General features: G+C 59.5%; 1 protein-coding gene across 1 annotated transcript in view; it reads right to left on the reverse strand.

The window, feature by feature from the left end:
- Positions 1-18786, reverse strand: part of UMODL1 (uromodulin like 1) — a 61487-nt gene extending 42701 nt beyond the window's left edge. The window contains exons 1-7 of the mRNA XM_047708591.1: positions 18711-18786; positions 14944-15186; positions 8914-9075; positions 8792-8807; positions 7849-7957; positions 5573-5759; positions 3597-3737 (exon numbers count right to left, since the gene is read on the reverse strand). Of these exons, the coding sequence (XP_047564547.1) occupies positions 3597-3737; positions 5573-5759; positions 7849-7957; positions 8792-8807; positions 8914-9075; positions 14944-15186; positions 18711-18786 (934 nt within the window). The remainder of the gene's footprint in view (positions 1-3596; positions 3738-5572; positions 5760-7848; positions 7958-8791; positions 8808-8913; positions 9076-14943; positions 15187-18710) is intronic.
- Between the last annotated feature and the right edge of the window lie 300 nt (positions 18787-19086).

Below are 19086 nucleotides of genomic sequence, written 5' to 3' on the forward strand. Positions count from 1 at the left end.
TAGCCTACAAGACCGTTTGGGCTCCCCCTGAGTCAAGGACTCCTAAGCAGGTGCTTCGGGAAACCTGGGCAGTGAAGGGGGGGCACGGGGACCGGAAGGTGGCAGGGAAGGGTCTTCCACGACGTCGGGGCCAGAGCAGGCAAGTGCTCCTGGCTCCGTCAGGAATCTCTGGGACCTGAGGGCTCACACCTGCCGCCTTCCCCAAAGGTTTCTGGTGGGGAGACAGAGCAGCCGAGTCCAGCAACGGACCATTGGCCGAATGGCTGGGAGGGGACAGTATGCTTTGGGACAGCTGAGTCGCCATCTGGGGGTATGAGATCTCAACAGCTCGTCTCGGCGCTGTCAGTCTGCTCTGGCATCCGTGTATTTGAAGCACTTGGGAACATTTTAGGAAGGAGTCCACTGGCTTCATCGACATGCAGGGATCCAGGCGCCACCAAAGGAAGAGCCAACTGTGGCTTAGAAAATCCAGAGGATGGGACCCTGGGGGCCAGTCAGCAGATCCCAGCTCATGGGAAACTCAGCCGGGGGAGGGGGTGCCGCATCCTCTAGCAATTACGAGAAGAAACAGAGAGGTGGAGGGAAACCCCCACGTTGCAATTCGAACAAACCATCCAAAAGTTATGATGGTGATGGGACAGGGAGAGATTTCAACAGACTGGATGTTTGATGAGATTAAGGAACTGTGGTTTGGGGTTTTTAAGGGAAGATATGATCTGGTATTTGGGGTTTTTTTTGTTTGTTTTTTTTAATCTCTCTCTTTCATCTCCTACAGATACATCGTGGAGTATGACAGATGGAGTGATACGTTGAAGGAGGTTCGGAATAATGAGGCTGGGGGCAGGCAGCAGACGGGGTCGGAGGGGCAAGGAGGGTCTCGAGGGTCAGGGGACGTTCATGACACTCCTCTCTGGGCTTCTCTTTGTCCACAAGTTTCCAGAATAAAGACTTATGAATCTCCATGGCCTTGACATCTGGGCAGGGTGGGGTCCTGCCTGGCCCTGCCCCTGTCCCCGTCCCCTCCTCTGCACTCTCCGTCCCCACCACTTGCTGGTTCCTGGACTCCATCAGGCATGCAGCCTGCTGGGGCCTGACCTCACTCAGTGCCTGCGTTTCCTGAAGCTGCCGTAACAAATTAGCACAAATGTAGTGCTTAAAACAAGAGAAATTCACTCTTAGTGCTCTGGAGCTCGGAAGTCAAAGAGGCAGGTGTGGGCCATGCTGTGCTCCTTCTGGAGACTCCAGGGGAGAAGCCAGACCTGCCTTTCACCATCTCCGCGGCCAGTGGTCCCTTCACCTTCAAAGCTGTGCGCAGCCCCTGTGCCCCCTCTGCTTCCCTTGACCGTCTCCTCTCCCTGCTTCTGGGCCTCTGGCCTCCCTCTTACAAGGACCTTGCTGTGCCACGGCTCCCCCACATAATCCACCACCGACCCCCAGCCCGAGACCCTTAGTGAATCCAGAAAGTGCCTTCTGTAGTGAGAGGGGCAGCCGCAGGCCCTGGGTCCACACGCCGGTGGCTTTGGAGAGTGTTAGCACAATCCTGCCTTGAACGCTCACACCTGACTTCACTCTGGTCTCTGCCCAAAGGTCACCCTGTCCAGGGGCCTGCCTTGGCACCACACCTAAGACCACAGCCCCGGGCGCCACCCCTCCCATCACTCCCCTTTGTCTTGGAAGCCGACCACCGCCCCACATTTGGTATTTGTCCACATCTGTGTGGTCTTCCTCACTGAAATGGGAGCCAAGGGAGCGAGGGCTCTTGGACACTGAAGAAACCATCAGGACAGCACCTGGCTCAGCGCAGACACTCACTAAAGTGTGTTGTATACGCAGAGGGCGGGAGAATGGATGGATGGATGGACGAGTGGATGGATCGATGGATGGATGGGAGGGAGGAAGGAAGGAAGGATCTAGAATGGATGGATGAATGAATGAGTAGATGGATGGATGAGTGGATCAGTGGATGAATGAATGAATGAATGAATGAATGAAGAGGAACATGACCTTTCCCACTCCCTCCTGGCGCGCTGGCAGTGCCAGTGGCTGGTCTCCCCGTCACCGTCCCACAGACAGCCCTGCAGCCTACGGGCACCATGCCTGCCCTGAGCCGCACACCAGAGCAGCTGCAGGTGACTGTCATCCCAGCTGGGGACGGCCTGCAGGGAGGGGAGGAGACATTCCAAGGGCAGCCTCCTGGAGGAGGGAAGGCTGGACCCGGGTCCCAGAGCTGCCCAAATTAGCCAGGGTCTCTCCTCACCAGCACACACATGTGCTTGGACATCTCCGGCCTTTTCAAAGGCCCTCCTGAGAGCCACACCTCCTCCAAGTCTGCTCATTTCTCTGAGCCTCTTTGGGTACCCGTCCATGAGGGATGGTTCCTTCTGGACTGTTGGAGGCTCCTTCCTGCCATGCTTCCTGCCTTGTCCTGGCCATGTGTCAGCGCCTCATCCCCCACAGACTCCGGACCAAGGCCCCGTTCCCCTTCAGAGTGCCAGCACCCAATGTCCAGCTCGGCCAGCCCCTGGCGTGGACCCTGGCTTCCACTGCCGTCTCGTATAATGACTATAATCAAAGACAATGCTAATCACCCGAGCCATGCCCGGTTCCCCCAGAAGTCACCACATATTCGTGGCTCAACCAGGATGTGGGCATGCTGCCTTATCCCGCTTCTTCTCCTGCTTCGAACGAATCAGGAAGTCCCGAGGGCTTCTCTCCCACCGATGCCTCGATTCCACCCCTCCACACCTCCTTCCGCCCCCAGACTCCAGGGCTGACCGACGCCACGGCACCTTCAACACACAGCCGCTTCTTACTAGACGCCCCTTGATGGCAGAAGCCGATCACGCACACCCAGCACGTATACACCTGTCCCGTCCCCTGACCCGCCTGGACCAGAGCTAGACCCGTGCTTGTCAGTGTCGTCGGGGTTGACCCTGCGGTCACAGGACAGTCAAGGTCACACCTGTGGTCTCAGTGTAAGTATTAGTCATGTCCCCTCCACTCTCGGAAGGGTCCCGATCTAAGCAGTAAGCAAGGGAGGGTCTTCCTAGCCCACCACGCCTGGCAGGTGTCTGCTGTGCTCTCTTCTGAGTTTCCTGGGGGCAAAGGTTGTCACCTACTTGCATGTGTTTCTTTTTTCCTTTTTTTTCTTTTTAAGATTTTATGTATTTATTTGAGAGAGAGAGGGGGAGCACAAGCAGGGTGAGAGGCAGGCAGCAGGAGAGGGAGAAGCAGGCTGCCCACTGAGCAGACAGACAGACATGGGACTCGATCCCAGGACCCCGGGATCATGACCTGAGCCGAAGGCAGATGCTTAACGACTGAGCCACCCGGGTGCCCCCTTGCACGTGTTTCTATCACCAGCATCCAGCATGGTGGCCGGCGCACAAACAAACATCACTGGCTCCGAGGACGAACGCAGGACTAGCCCACTACGGGATCCAGAATGCTGGAAAGAACTAAGCGACTCTCCTCGGAACACGAGCCGGTCATTCCCTCTCTGCAAGACAGGAGGGTCCCCGTGGGCTGCGGCCCAGTTAGCCTGAGCAGATTCCCTCGGCCATGCCTCCCCGAGCCGGGAGGACCTGGTCACTCACCTCCACACGTGCGGTCCAGCTTCTGGGGACCCGAGGCCAGAGGCTCGGGGTGACAGGTGCACTGGGACGAGCCCTGCATGCTCAAACACTGGTCCTTCCCGGAGCAGGCACTGAGTTCATCGATGAAGCATTCGTCGACATCTGTTGACAAGAGGAGTAGGTAAGACACTCGTCATAGCCCTTGTCACACCACTTGTCACAGCCCTAACCACCTCTTCATTCGCATTAACCTACAGATGGGCATCACACAGGCTGAAGAAGTGGCATGGGCAGCGGTCTCAGAGTAACTTCTCGGGCCCTGTCTTAAAGAGCTCTGGGGCCCGCCAGGCACCTTCATCCACGCAGGTGGCCCACGTCTCAGGCCACAGGCAGCCCCATGGGCTGGGGTCAGGTGGAGCTGCTGCCACCAGCGAGTCTGAAGAGTCCTGAAGGGATGGGGTCTGAAACTGCCGCCCAGGAATAAACCTTGTGGCCAGGTAGTTCTCCAGACCAGAAGGAGGATGGAGCCGACCCTGGTGTCCAGAACAAGCCTGTCACCTCCTCTGACAGCTGGACGCTCCGGCAGAACACAGGCCCGGACAAGGCTGCTCCATGACCCGGATAAAGCGGGCAGAGCGAGGCCACATCACAATTCTATCCTAGCCAGACGGGACACACAGACGACGAGTCACCTGCAAACCACCACCCCACTCACTTTCCGCTTTACCGATTGTGGCTTATCTTCGAGCTGCCGGTCCCCTCCTTCCCGACAAGATGTGCTGAGACACCCAGTCTCGGCTCTGTGCTCGATCTCTGAGAGGGTCCAACCTAGAGCCAAGCCCCACTCCCTTGGGCCTCCCACAACTATCCCCTAGTAGACTCCCGACACTGCTTCGAGATGGCCCAGGTGCCCCTGCTGGAAACTCTCTGGCCGCCTCGGGTCGCAAGCCCGACTTGCTCGCAGCCGGTGCCTTCCCTTATGGGCGAGCTCAGTTGGGTCTCTAAGAACGTATAGGATTTTGAAAGGAGTAAAATGCAATCGCTGGAGTTTTCCCTGGGCTCCAGACCCCGCACCTCCCCTTACATGTGACCTTCAGTGTCACAGAAGCCCCACCAGCAAGAGAAGCTGTCCCCCCTCAGCCCAGGGAGCGGCAGGGGCGTCTGGCTCCCGCCGTGGGCAAGAGCGTTCCACGGGGCCCAGCCCTCCGCTCACACGCTGTCCACAGCCGCTCCGTGCAAGGGCAGAGCCGAGCCGTGGAGACGGAGGCCATGGGGCCCACAGCCAAAACCCCGTCCTGTGTGGCCCTTTCCAGAAAAAGTTTGCTGACCCCTGACAAAGAGGAGGATCAGGTAACTCCTTCCAGAAAGGAGACCAGCTCTGCATGGTTTACCAAGTTCAATGTTGTGCGGTTCTACTGAACAGGCCTCCCAAGACCAAGGGTGTCTTTGGTGAAGGTGGGGGACGGAAAGAGGGCAGGCAAGCACCCCAAGAGTGGAAGCGAGAGCCGTGACTTAGTTGTTCCGGGACCTGCTCGCCGGCGCTGCAGTGGAAGGGGAAATCCGGGGCAAGACGGTGTGGAGGGGACCCGGAGGGAGGGAGCCAAGGGAAGGCTGATGTGGGTGCAAAACCCTTCTCGGGGCGCCTGGGTGGCTCAGTCGGTGAAGCGTCTGACTCTTGGTTTTGGCTCAGGTCATGATCTCAGGGTTGTGGGATTGAGACCGGTGTCGGGTTCCCCTCTCAGAGGAGAGTCGGCTTAAAGACCCCCTCTCCCTCTGCTCCCAACTCCGCTTGTACTCTCTCTCTAATAAATAAATAAATCTTAAAAAAAGAAGAAAAAAAACCTCTCAAACCTTCACCTTGGAGCTCAGAGTTTCAACTTGGTTTGGGCCCGAATGAGCTGAGTACAGGTCAGACCTCCCCTTGCCTGCCTGTCCGTCCCGCAGGGCCCACGCCCCCTGCCCCCACCACCGCGGAGAGGACGGAGGGGAAGCGGCACCTTGCGCCTGGATGTCAATCACTTCATAGACGCGCTTCACGACCTCATCCAGCATCGCGGAGACCCGGGCCACAGGCACCGGCCGAGGCAAGCCCAGGAGCAGCTGTGACACCGTGAGGGAGGTGTCCCCGCGGGCTGACTGCAGGTGGTGGACAGCGGGACGCAGCGGCTGCAAGGCACTGGTGACCTGGGAGGCCAGAGTCAGAGCGTCACTCGTGAATGGGCGCCCATCCGACAGACAGGGAGACTGAGGCCCGGAGAAGCACGCACAGGTGCGCACACATGCACACACATGCGCACCATGCACACACAAGCGCGTGCCATTCTGACCCTCAGGAAAGACCCTCTTCCTTGTGCCTCTGTTGGTCATCATCCCAGTAAAAGTCCTACAACCCAGACCATGAACACTTCTGCAAACACACTGTCATGGGTTGAATTCCGGTCCCTTCAAAAAACGGTGTTGAAGTCCCGACCCCCAGAACCTCAGAACGGGACCTTGTTTGGAAATACAGTCATTGCAGGTGTTGTTAGTTATCGGGAGGTCATTGGGGTGGGCCTCTGTCCAGGACGACTTGTGTCCTGCCACAAAGAAGAACCCCAGCCACAGACAGAGACCCCACACGCCCAGGAACGGGGCCCAGGACAGATCTTCCCTCACAGCCCTCGGAAGGAGCCCGCCCTGGCCACACCTCGCTTCCAGATGGTCTCCACAACGTTTGGGAGGAAGGTGGGCGGTGTGAGACCCCGGCCCGCAGCACTCTGTATGGCCGCCCCAGGAAAACCCCCGTCTACCCCCACCAGGACCCCGGCCCACCCTCACCCCGAGGGAGATGTGGAATCAGAAGCAGGTTCGGGGACACTAGAGCCCGTCTCCCCCGGGGAGACCCAACACCCTCTTCTCCCGGGGGAGGGGGACGCGGAGACACAGCTGCTCCCGCAGGAGGCAGAACAGCGCGCCCCTGGCTCCAGCCTCGTGGGAATCCCGGAGTCGGGGTGCCCAGCACCAGCCAAAGCGGGAGCCCATGGGAGGCAGGACCCCTGCAGGAGCAACACCCACGCTCATGAAGGGGAAAGGGGGGAACCCAGATGATACAATTTAAAATACACAACCACAACTCAGAGCCTACATGGTGGGCACTGCTGTAAGCTCCTTACGTGTACGCTGTGAACCCCAGAGACCCTGTCACAGGCAGGAGGATGATCACTCTGATTTCATGGAGGTGTCTGAGGCCCAGGGAGGTGAAGCAGCATGCCCCAGGTCGCACAGCGGCGGTGCCGGGTCGGGATTTGGCAGGCAGTCTTAGAACCACGTTCTCACTGGCCAGCCGGGCAGCCCCAGCCTCTCAACAAGCCAAAAAAGACAAACCCCTCCCCATTGGGACAGTAAGGAGGCCGCCAGGGCAAGGTGACGTGTAGGAACCCCAGTCTAGCTGCTGTCCCAGATGGCCCAGACACGGGGAGCGCGAGTGCCGTCTGTGCTGGGGCCGCGCCCGCCCGTGGGCCACATAGCCAGCCGAGGGTGAGGCCTTTCTATTCGCCGGGTGACTGCATGGGTCATGCGTCCACGAAGCGGGCCCTTAGGCCAGACCGTCCCTGGGAAAGCCGCCCGGCGGTGAAGAGGAGCCAGGTCCCGCCCGCTGTGGGGCTCTCAGCCCAGGGGGGCTCTGGGCAGCGCGGGGAGGTTCCCATGGAAGGTCCTGCAGGGCTGTGTCCACCGCGGGGGCGCTTCCCCGGGCCTGGTGTGGCTCCTCTGGGGACATGCGTCCCCATCTAGAGACAGTTCTGGTTGTCACAGTGGCCGTGTTTCTGGCTTCCTGCGCGTGGAAACCCTGTGATGACAGGCAGCCCCCACAGGGGAGAGCCCCCAACCCCAAATGCGTCTCGTGCCGAAGCGTAGAAACCCCAGCAGCGAGAGGCCCCCACCTGGCACGGTCCGTGAGGCCCGCCGACCTCCACACAGTGGGGGCTCGAGGGAGGTTAGCGAGGGCGCAGCGCTGGGGCCTGGGCCGTCTGCGCTGTGGCGCCCTTCCATTGAAGCAGAGAGATGACGGGTTCCGCACTCCGCGGCGACGGGCTAGCTCAGGACACCACCACCTCGGAACACGGCGAGGGGCTTGCTGCCGTTGGTTCTACTGCACATAAACCCTGCCTCTCTCGGGCTGGTTTTTATAGATTCAGAATTCACGTCTGGTTCAGAGTCAGCCGTGTTGGGGTCACTTGTGGAACCCCCCATCCCGACCCTCGGTTCCCGCCCAGTGCCTGTCCTCCCCACCTACCATGGAGTGCAGAAGCCGCACGTGGTCCAGGAGCCTGGGGTCCACCTCCTTGAGCTCCCTGAAGTCCATTTTCACCAGGACAGTCACCTGGTACCAGAAGGTCACCGGGCTGTCCAGATCTGCATGAGGACACACTCTGGTGAGCTACGGATCTGGGGCAGGCAGGGGCCAACTGAGGCTCGCCCAACTGAGGCTGCCACTGGGGACAGTGTGGGACACTTCCCCAACCTGCCACCTCTCCCTTCTCTTATAATATATGTAACCCTACATATGCTGTATGATACATTACTGTATCTAATGCACATCAGATACTACTGTATATATTACATATAATATATATTACGTATATAGCATATAATATGTTATTATTATCCATAACATATTATACATTTATATTATACACATGCATAATATGATATGTACTATATTGTATGTAAATATCTTACATAATATAATTATACATTATATATTATGCATAATGTAATATTTTGTATTGTGTATACTGTGGCTTCATACTATACTAATATACGCTACGCTGATACCATAGCCTTATAACATGTGTCACATATAATATATTTGCAATATTTATATATATTTCCCTCGTTCTGAACCTGGACCAACCCATTCTCCTGAGAGCAGCCCATGGTCAGGAGCAAAACTTTCCAGACCAGACGGGTGCTTAGCGAGGGCCAGGCTGACGACGGGCCAAACCGGAAGCCCCAGCCACCAACTTTATGTCTCCCCTCTCTGACACAGCTCAGGTTCCGACGGGCACCAGCCCGACCCCTGGGCTTCTCTGGCACCCTGGGGAGATCGGAGTCACGGCTCTTCCAAGAATATCCTCCTTCCCTGGAGGCCCCGTGAGCAGTCCCCCCGCCCAAGGTGTCAGTTGGACAAAGACATCTCCTGGGAGCGAGAGGCGCCCGTGCACATGACTACAGGCTCTCTGTAAGACGGAGCTGCTGCTTCTAGAAAGCCCCCGCCCTGCCCTTCCCCCCACACCAGGGCTTCAACCCTACCCACACCAGGGCTTCAACCCTACCCACACCAGGGCTTCAACCCTACCTGGGGGAGCAGGGGCCACGCAGTGGCGGCCCCGGGATGAAGGGCAGCACTTTCGAAGTCCCGGGCAGTCTGTGTCCAGCACACACGGTGAGGCGGGGGCTTCCGGCCCCACCACTGGGCAGACCCCAGGTCTCGAGGCAAACTCTCTGGACTGATTCAGGGCTGGAGGAGGGGAGTGATTAGCAATCAGTAGTGCTGGGCACAAGCCTTGGTTTTCCCGACCCTGGATTGCAGCTCCGGCTCCTGGAGACGCACGGCACAACCTGCTCCCGGGCCGCGTCCTGGGCTGGGCATCGTCTTGGCACGGTCCTGCAGAGCAACCACCCGGGGCCGTGTGCTCTGACTTTCATGTAGTCTAACCGTCTTGCCCGGATGGAGGACCGTGTGAGCTGGGGCGCTGGATATCCCCTTCTCTAGGCCGGGTGCGGGGGCTCCCCTCTTAGAGACCACTTTGTGGCCCCGTATCCCAATAGCTAGCTCACTCAATCCGTGTTTACTGAGCACCTACTCTGTTCCGGGTACGCACCAGGTGCCCAGCACCCAGCAGGGGTCCCGAGGTAAAGTCCCTGCCTCCAGGACACTGAGATTCCAGTGGACGAGGCCAGTGCACATACACACCTATAGAAACAAGGCCTGGGCTGGCGGAGACATGATGGGCTTTTGAAGAAAAGGGCTTTAGGGGACTGAGATGCAGGGAAAATACCAGAGAATCTATGGGCTGAAGGAGACTGGCCAGGAGGCACAGGGCTGGCGCTCAGGTTGGTGGAAAGTTCAAGATCAAGGAGAAGAGACTGACCCTAGGGAAGCCGGGGTGCCACCCTCCAGGGGGTGGGATGCTCTGCTGGGACACTCCTGTGGCAGGACCCGCGGTGGTCTGCAGGGCTGCACACCCAGAGGGGCAGCTGGGCGCAGGGCAGCAGGGGCAAAAAGAGCCCGGCAGCCAAGAGCTGGAGGAGGCTGGGGGCAGCAGAGAGGGGCACAGGCATCCCAGGAAGGGCCCATGTGGTCCGCAGCCTTCCTGTCACCCACCCAGAGGATGAGGGCTCCCGCTACCTTGGGAGTCAGGTTAAGTGCACACGGCTCCGCCCAGATTCCTCTAAAGCCCCATACCCTGCCCGACCTTCGACCTTCGGAAGAGCCGTTCCAAGTCCTCCAGACTCCAGGGAAAGCCGAAGAGGTGGGCAGGGGATCACGCTCTGCAAACATCCCGCAGGGGTGGGAAAGGTTAGCCCCGGGGGGATGTGTGGGGTCCCATGTGGAAGGGAAGCCTCAGGGGCTGTGGTCCCAGAGACCGCCCTCTGGGTCCCCCAAGGTCTCCGCAGACAGAGAGAAGGTGGGGCCCCTGCTAGTGTGGGCACACGTCACCCGGGGCAGCTGACTTCACTGCCTTCCAGCAGAGGAAAGGAGAAGGAAGCCAAAACCGCCCAGAGGCAGAGACTCTGCCCTCACTCTTCTCACGGGGCCAGGCCAGCTCCTGCCGCGTGGCCCACCCCGCTGAGTGAGGGCTTGACCTTCAGACTCAACGCCGTCTCCTCTCCATGCTGTCCGTGGCCCCCTCGCCGCTTCCCAGTCAGCCAGGTGCCTAGTCCGGCGTCTGAAGTCCTGGAGACGTTGCCACGTGGGGGCTGGCTCTGGGGCATAGAGCATGGGCGTGGGGGGCAGCCCGTGGCGGGGAAACACCAGCTTCCCTGTAGGGCCACCGCTCAAGGACCTCAAGGTCATGGCGCTCTCCCCCATCGTAAAAACCAGCAGGCTAAGGAGATGTGAGATGAGACGTAAGGTAGGCTCCCGGGACAGAAAAATGACACTCGGGGGAGAAAAGTAAAGTCCAGGGGTGCCTGGGTGGCTCAGTTGTTAAGTGTCTGCCTTTGGCTTGGGTCATGATCCTGGAGTCCTGGATCGAGCCCCGCATTAGGCTCCCTACTTGGCGGGAAGCCTGCTTCCCGCTCTCCCTCTCCCTGCTTGTGTTCTGTCTCTCGCTGTCTCTCTCTGTCAAATAAATAAATAAAATTTTAAAAAAAATTTTTTTTTAAGTAAAATCTAAATAAAGTGTGAGGTTGAGTTAACGGTGATGTGCGATGTTGGTTCCATCATTGGGGCAAAATGCGTCATGGTAACGAAAGGTGCCACCAGCTGGGGCAGCGGGGGGTCGTTCAGGGACCGTCTGCCCTCTCTGTCACCTCTCTGTAAATCTGCAACTGCTCTAAACTCAGAGGTTTACTTCAATGCAACGAAAATACAGGCCACGGAGAAAAACTGGCTTCCAAAAACGGTCACCCGATCACAACAGCAGTGATTTCCGGTTCAAGTTCATCGTCATGTGGGGGCTGCTGGGTCGCCCTGCGTGCTTGGAGCCTGACGGCTTACTGAGAGCCCAAGAGAAACGACAGTTCCAACTTGGTGGAAAGTCAAAAATCTGCTTCTCCTTCCACGAACTCAGCACAAACAGTGAAGCAGCCTAGCAACCTCAGGTCAGTCCTAGGTCAGTGCGAGGGCCCGGAGGTTTCTGTCCAGACAGCAGGAGCTGACGGCTGTCCCCAGGGCTGGGATCCAACTGGCTCTGGACGGCTGTCCCCAGGGCTGGGATCCAACTGGCTCTGGAATCATCGTTCCCGCCCCAGAGGGGTCCTGGTAACCAGCTTGGGGAGCTTCCCGGCCCCATGGGGTCCTGGGCTCGCCCAGATGAGGAGCCCGCGGAAACCAGGGCTGTCACCCTCGTGGGTGAGTCCTAGGAATTCATCGCGAGTGACTCATCCCAGCGTGCCCCCCAGTGTGTGTCCCACACAGTCCTCATCATGGCGGTACTTATTCTAATGGAAAGTTGGAAGCGGCTAGACGTCCAGTGGGAGCGGCTGCTCTCATCAACGCTTCCGTATCCGTGCCGATGACGTCGTGCCATGTGGCTGCTAAATCACGCGGCACTCGGCGTGTGCCAGGAACTATGTTCCAGATGAGTATGGTGCCGGGAATCCCGGTCCGGGCAAGCAGGCATTTCTAGAAACGCCTGCCTCTGCCCGGGGCTCAGGAGAATGTCAACGGGTTGTGCGTGGGCCGCAGGCCTACGGCTGATTTCTCTTCGTTCTTTTCTGTTTCCAGATTTCCTGCCCGGCTCATGTACTCACTTTTGTAATCGTACTGATGAGACATTGAAGTAAAGTAAACGTATGACTTGTCATTGTTTCCCCAGTGTGGAATTAAAAAAAAAAAAAAAAGGAAAAAGTCGTCTCTCTAGACTGCAGAGCACATCACACGGGTGCTCGTAACTCGTAACTGCCTTCCGCTTTTAGAAGGTCGGTGGCTGAGTGGGAGGGGACAGAAGCCAGCCAGGCTGTGGGTCTGCGCTGCCTGGGATGAGACTCCGAGCCGAGAAGACCAGAAAACCGTTGCGGAGATGCCGCTCACCCCTCACTGGGAGGGAAGAGTGCCCTGTGCCCTTCGGTCCTCCCCAAATTCCCAGGCTGTGGCCCGTGGCTACCACAGGGGCTGGCCCCTGTCTCATTCTGCGGCGGCTGGCGGGGCCCTTAAAGACACGTCTCACTTCTCACTTCCCCCGCAGGGCACCTGCAAACGGGCTTTGATCTAAGGAGCATGGGCGTGAAGAGGGTGGTGCTGCCCCGTGTGAGGGCCTGTGGCAGCTGCGGTGTCACACAGGCCCTGGCACCAAGCAGCGGCCTTCCTGGAGGAAGAGGCTCGAGCTCCGTGCCCCGCCCCTCCCACCTCGGCCCCTCCTCCACCCCCACCACGGCCGCCCTCCTCGAATGCCACAAACTGAATCTGACAGGGGGTTGGGGAGACCCAGCCCGAGTCTGTGTCACGTTGGTCAAGGTCCTTGCCCACTGCCCCCTGATCTGTGACCCCATCTGCACAGGGTGGTGGTGGGCGGCTACCGGCTATCAGGGACTAGGAACCCGCCTGGCTGGCCTGTCATCAATAAATATCCCTTCCTCCTTCCCTCCAGGCTCCTGGCTGCCTCCTCTCCACACAGCTGGCTGCTAGAATGACCCTCTAAGGCCCCATTAAGGCCCCTCTAAGGTCCCCCACCCCACTTAGCCACCCCGGGGGGGGGGGGGCAGTCGTCCTCCGGGGGGTCCTTGCCATAGCCACACCCTTCTGCCACCAGCCACACCATTCCCAGCAGCTCCCCCAGAGAGCCCTGCCCATGAGACCCTAACTAGAATGTTCTGGCCTCTCCACACCTGGTGAGTTCCTCATTAAAGGTGCCAGCACTCCACATGCGGAGCTGACGTCCCCCGAGAGGCATTTCCTGGGGGCTGGCTTGTGGAAGCAAGAGAGAGGAGCAGCAGGTAGCAGGGAGGGGACACAAACCCTCCCCATCCCCTGAGAATTCCCTGGTTTCGCACAGCAGGGCAGCAGCCTGATCGAAAGGCACCGCTCAGCATGAGTGGGGCTTGGGAGGAGCTCCAGGGGGCTCCTCTGGACAGGGGACCTCACAGCAGCAGGGAGCAGGCGGGAAGAGAGTGGCCGTCACAGGGACAAATGGACAGGACCGGGCAGCCCCCACCTTCTACCCCTGGGTCCAGACCCTCCACACCTAGGTGCCGTGGCCTGAGTCCTCCCCACCATGGGAACCCCTGCCACCCTCAGGAAGAGAGGTGCCCCCAGGCAGCCCTTCCTTGGTGCACATGGCCCTTGGAGACAAGGAAAGTGGAAAGGGAGGCCAGTGTCTGCAGAGGAAGGGACACCTTAGATCCAATCCCTGGCAGAACCCAGGGGACAGCCCCCCCCCGCCGGAAGGGCGCCCTCAAGGAACCAGTGGGGACACGGAACTGGCCGCAGGCTGTGGGCCCTGAGGTTTTTATTGGCAGTGGTGGCTTGGGTGATAGTGGTGTCATTTTATCGCTCATCCCTGTGTGTAACCCTCTGAGCGGGGTCAGTGGGACCTGCCAGCCATCTCTGTCCTCCGTGAGGCTGCTTCGGGGGCCTGAGAAAGCCATGCTGGGGATGACTCAGTGTGCCAAGCCCACACAGCCCTCTGCAGGGCCCGAACCACTACATCCTGCAGCCGCTGGGTGGGGAAGGGACCGCCAGCCCTGGTGTGCAGTGTCCTGGCCTCGGGCTGCCTGGGCACGGGTCACATGGGATGCCCCTCCTGGACCACCGGACAGCGGCTTCGTGCTCTCTGGAGGCAGCAGCCCTCATTTCTAGGGGTGGCCCCTGGAAACTTAACTGGGGCCACACCCTTCCCACTTCCCCTCTGCGACAGGGGTGGGGGCAGGGAGACCTTCTTGGCAGCTCAGAAACTCATTTTTGATCTCATATTGACTCAAATTTAACCACCACCACCAGCCACGTCTACACACAGGCACCCTTTCCCCTGGAAGAGGTCTTCTGGAAAGTTCTCTCCATGGTGAGAGGCTGAGCCCTGAATGTTGCAAAAAGTCCAGCCCCCTGGCTAGGCACAGCCACACTGGTCTCCCAGGCGCCTGCCCCAAGCATCTTCCAAAGAGCCCCGTGGAAGAAGAGGACTCAGGGGCCCGGACAGTTGGTGGGAGGGGCCCAGGGGACCTTCCCTTTCACCCATGGGTGCCTGGATGAGGATTTCCGTTGAAGGAAGCGTTCAGCTTTTAAAAAGAAAAGATCTTCACCAATACAGAAGAGTTTGCAATGCTGGTTCTCAAACGGCTAAAGTTCACATCTCTTGAGACCTTTAAAACAAACCCCAGGGCCTCGCCTGTGTTCCATCCCCTTCTCTGAGGACGGCATCCACACGTTTGCGTTTTTAAAGCTGCCCAGGGGCCTCCGGTGTGCAGTCAGGCCCGAGAGCCACTGCTCCAAAACGGGGACTCCCAAGGGGGGCCCCCCGAGCCTCAGGACCCGCTGGGAACTTGGACTCCACCCTGAGCCGCAGGTCCTGGGATTAGGGGCTGGGCCAGTGATCTGCGCGGAGACAAACCCTCACTCTAGCTGGAGAATCATTGTTCCAGAAGGGCTCAGGGGTGCCAACAGTGCCCATCCTGAGTCTCACCAGGGGTCCCAGGCCTCCCCGCCCACTGGCCACCCCAGACTCACGCAGGACGCAGTAGAGGCCCAGCTGCTCGTAACCCGCACAGCAGTGGGTCACGTTCCTGGCCTCGGGGACCTCCACGGTCAGGTACCGGGTTCTGTAGACCATCTTGGGGCATCGCCTCCACGGGATCCACCCACCGCAGGGGGCGTAGGTCACGTGCAACGTCTGGACGGCCTCCACCTTCTGGACGTTTCGGGTCACGCTGGAGTTGCACAGCTGGAAACTCAGCAGGGAAAGGCCTTTTTCTAGGAGGGGGTGGGAGGAGGGACGGAGGAAACAACCAATTTGGAATCAAATTGATTGATTCCGAATCTCTCGGAATCAAATCGAGAGAAGGGGTTCTGGGCCAGTCCTCTAGCTCTGCAAGAGCAAGGGAGACCAGACCCTCCCCTCCCCAGCTGTGCCCCACCAGAGTCTGCCCACTGGCCGGCTGAGAGGTCGGGCAATCGCGTGAACTTGGAGGAGTCATGGGTAAACGGGGACCTGCATACTCGGAAGTCTCCGTGCAGAGCCCGGAGCTCGCCCCCAACCTCGGGGTCATCCATGCTTCCCACCGCCTGGGCGCTGACGGTGCACCAGAGACGTGGCGGGAAGGGACCAAGCCTCTGGGGCTCGCATCCCCGTTTCCTGCTCTGTGTGCCCCGATCCCGCCGGCTGCAGCTCTGAATCTCCGCGAGCCTCGGGCGTGTCCTCATGAAATGAACATACGACCACCCCCTCAGTACGCAACGGGAAGGGCTGCCCTGTGCCGGGCTCAGACGGGAACGGCAGCCTTTTGTGGAACAAGCAACTCCTGAAACACACACGAGAAGTTCCGAGACCATAAAGCTCGGCCTGACGAGTGCAGCCGTCGTCAGAGATGAGAGCACGGCGCCCCACCGAGGACAGCATCCACCTGCCCACTGAGTCTCTGTGTCTCTCACCTGGAGCCCCACTGCTGTGCACAAACGCCCATGGCCCCCAGCTCTTTGTCAGTCTGATCCCTGGGTTCTCAAGACCCCGGGGCACCCCCTCCTTTCACTAGCCTGCAGCCTGGGGCATCCCGTCTGCCCACGGAGCCTCTGTCACCTCATGTAGCAAGGATTGTCATGGATGGAATCGTGTCCCTACCCAACCTTCCAAAACTCATGGGCTGAAGTCCTGGAAGGAGGCGTTTGCAGATATTAGTTGAGATGAGGTTATAGTGCGTTAGGGTAGAGCCCCCATCCGTTATGCCTGGCGTCCTTACAAAAGGGGAAATTTGGACACAGAGACAGGCAGGCAGGCAAGGAGGGCACAAGGCAGAAGTTGGAGAGATACTGCCCCCAGCCAAGGAGCACCCAGATTGCCAGCAAACCCCCAGAAGCTGGGGGAGAAGACGGAGCAGATTCTTCATCCCAGCCTCAGGAGAAACCAGCCCTGCCTCGATCTCAGACTTCTGGGCTCTGGAGCTGGGAGGAGACAGATCTCTGCCCTAAGGCCCCAGTCGGTGGTGCTGAGTCATGGCAGCCCCAGGGAACCCCCAGGGAAGTCAGGCTTCCCGGCCAGCCCGGGATTCCGCGCACTCGTGGGCTCTTGGTGTTGGATGAAGGGATGGCGTGACTGTCCTTTGTTCCATCAGATACGTAACCTCTGAGCTCTCGGCTTTATGAAACGATGCCATCCCGGGGGAAGCACCTATGTTACCCCAGGAAGAAGTGCGTACCCCGGGGAGAAGCTGGGCTTCTGGAAGGAGCTATCAGACAGCCGCAGAAATCATCTGCATTGCCAACTCCAGCACAGCGCCCTGAAGACCCCCTCCCTTAGCCTCACAGCCTCCCCCGAGCATGCAGAGAGCAAGACTGGGGGCTGGGTGACCCCAGGGAGAAGCGGGGCTGAGCCAGCCCCCAGCCCGGGCTGACAAGGGGGCGGTCTGCAGCCTTACTCTGCGCAGAACACGGGGCTGGATCCCGGTGTGCAGAGCAAGCCCACCCCGGAGCCACGGGAGCCGCGTGGCCGCCTCCCTGCTCAGCGCTGCGGTGCCGGGGATGGATCCTCTGGGAGAGGAGACGGGCGGCTTCCCCTCCTCACCAAAGGGGCACTGCGGCGAAACATGGGGAGGCCCTCATACGGGGGGTGGGGGAGCAGGTAACGGCCCAGAGCTTGGATATCACGTGGGGAAGGGACTGGAGAGGTGGGCTCCGTGAGCATGGCCCCTCACTGTGTGCAGGTGGGCCAGACAAAGCCCGAGTCTTCCTGCTCCAAGAATTTAGGAAGGAGGCTCTGGACTGTATTTCTCTTCTTCACCTAAGAAGAGCTGCTAACCACAAATGCAGGTTACGTTCTCAGCCCTGGGGAGCCGCTGTCCCCATCTGATTACGACAAGACCTCAGTGAGCGTCAGCAGAGCCCTCCTGCTCACAAAAGTGCACGTACGCACACACACGCATGTGCACACACAGGCACACGTGTACCTCCTCTGAAACTGCATTTGGGACCCGTGCGTTTTGGTTTTTTGCATTCCTCGGGAGGCCACCGGTTCCTCTCCGAGCCTGGCTTCTTGGAGGAGCCCAGAGGAGATCCTCCCTTTCTACGGGACCTTCCAGGGAGCCCAAAGCATGGGAGTCAGGGGTCCTGGGCTCTGGTCTCAGAGGTGGGAAATAACTCTAAGGAGGGAGGGCGACCTGGGGTCAGAAGATCCCCATTCACACCAGCTTCCCAGTTACCTGCTCCGAGATTCACGCCCTCCCAGCGACCCCATCTTGTCATCTGTCAAACGCTGACTGTGTCCTGGAATTCAGTAAATGAGACTGTGCCTGGAAAGGCAGTCCCCGGCACGAAGGGCAGGAAGCCGGGTGACACCGACACCGCCCTGAGCCCCGGCTCCCCGGGTCCCCACGGGCACAGCGAGGGACTCGAGGGGGACCTCCTGACAGCTCCAGCTCCTCAAGGCTGTACGGTTTACATGGAACCCATCACGCAGGAAAAAGCAAAGGGAAGAAATCACAACCAGAATTCTGCTGGCAGCGGGAAAAACGCGAAACCGGGGCCTCACTGAAGCCGACGGTGGAAGCCGAGTGGATTTGTGCAAATTCCCAGCCGAGTAAGACAGATTTCAAAGGGACATGATGGCAAAGGTCTCAGGTCTCTGCAGTCTGAGGCTTCAGAAACCGGCCGTGCTCTCAGCAGGACCGCGGGTCTGGCAGAGGTTGGGCAGGCGACCTCTCGGGGTCCCTCACCGCCCCGGTGGCCACTTTTCACCTTCATGCACCAAAGAGGACACTGGGGGTGGGACCCTCCCTTGGGGTCACTTCGAGATCCCGAGCCTGCCTGGCAGGGGAAGCAGGGTCGAGCCCGAGCCCATGGCAAGGGTCACCCTGGTGGAAATTTGGCCCGTTGCCAGCTGTGGGGCCTGGGGCGAGTCCCTGCCCGCTCTGGGTCTCCCTCCCCTTACTCGCAGCTGGGGACACAACGCTCCGAGACTCGAGACTTGGGAGACTTTGACTGGGACTCTCTAGGAACTCAGTCCTCGACACGGCCCGTGCCGGCGGCAGAAATGCAGAGTTCCAGGTCCCGCCCCAGACCCTCTGACTCAGAATCTGTGCTTGAACCCTGCCTCGGGCCCCCACCCCACCAGCTGACTCAGAGGCACACACACCATCTCTTCTGTGGTTACCGGAAAATTCGGCCAGATGGGACGGATGTCACCTCTCAAAGCAGACGCATCTCTGCAGGGCCACCGTCCCCACGAGACCTGCTCACGGGACTCCCCCCTCCTCCGGCATCACCCACGCCGAGCTCTGAGCCCTCACCTGTGAAGCCACTGGCCTGGGTTGGGCCTGCTGCGCTGACCAGAGCCAGCAGGGCCAGCCGCAGGGTCCTGAGCATGGTCGGACCAAGGTAGGGCTCTGGGTCTCCCGTGAGCAGCCCCGCCGAGGGGTCTGGAGAAAGGGCCCTTCTGTTCCCGGTGCGCCCGGAGGCGATGTCTTCAGGATGTGTGCTCCGAGGGAGCAGTCCCTTATGCCTGCTGGCTGACACCTGCCGCCACCACGGCCGTGTCCCTCGGGAAACCCGCGGGGCACAGCCCATTCTCTCTCCAGACAGATGGCATCCGACCAGCAGACAGCATCGCCAGGTCCCATCTCGCTGTTACGCAGAAAACCCATTTCAGACCCAAATCTGATCCCT

This window comes from Lutra lutra, chromosome 1 (assembly GCF_902655055.1).
Source record: "Lutra lutra chromosome 1, mLutLut1.2, whole genome shotgun sequence".
NCBI lineage: Eukaryota > Metazoa > Chordata > Mammalia > Carnivora > Mustelidae > Lutra > Lutra lutra.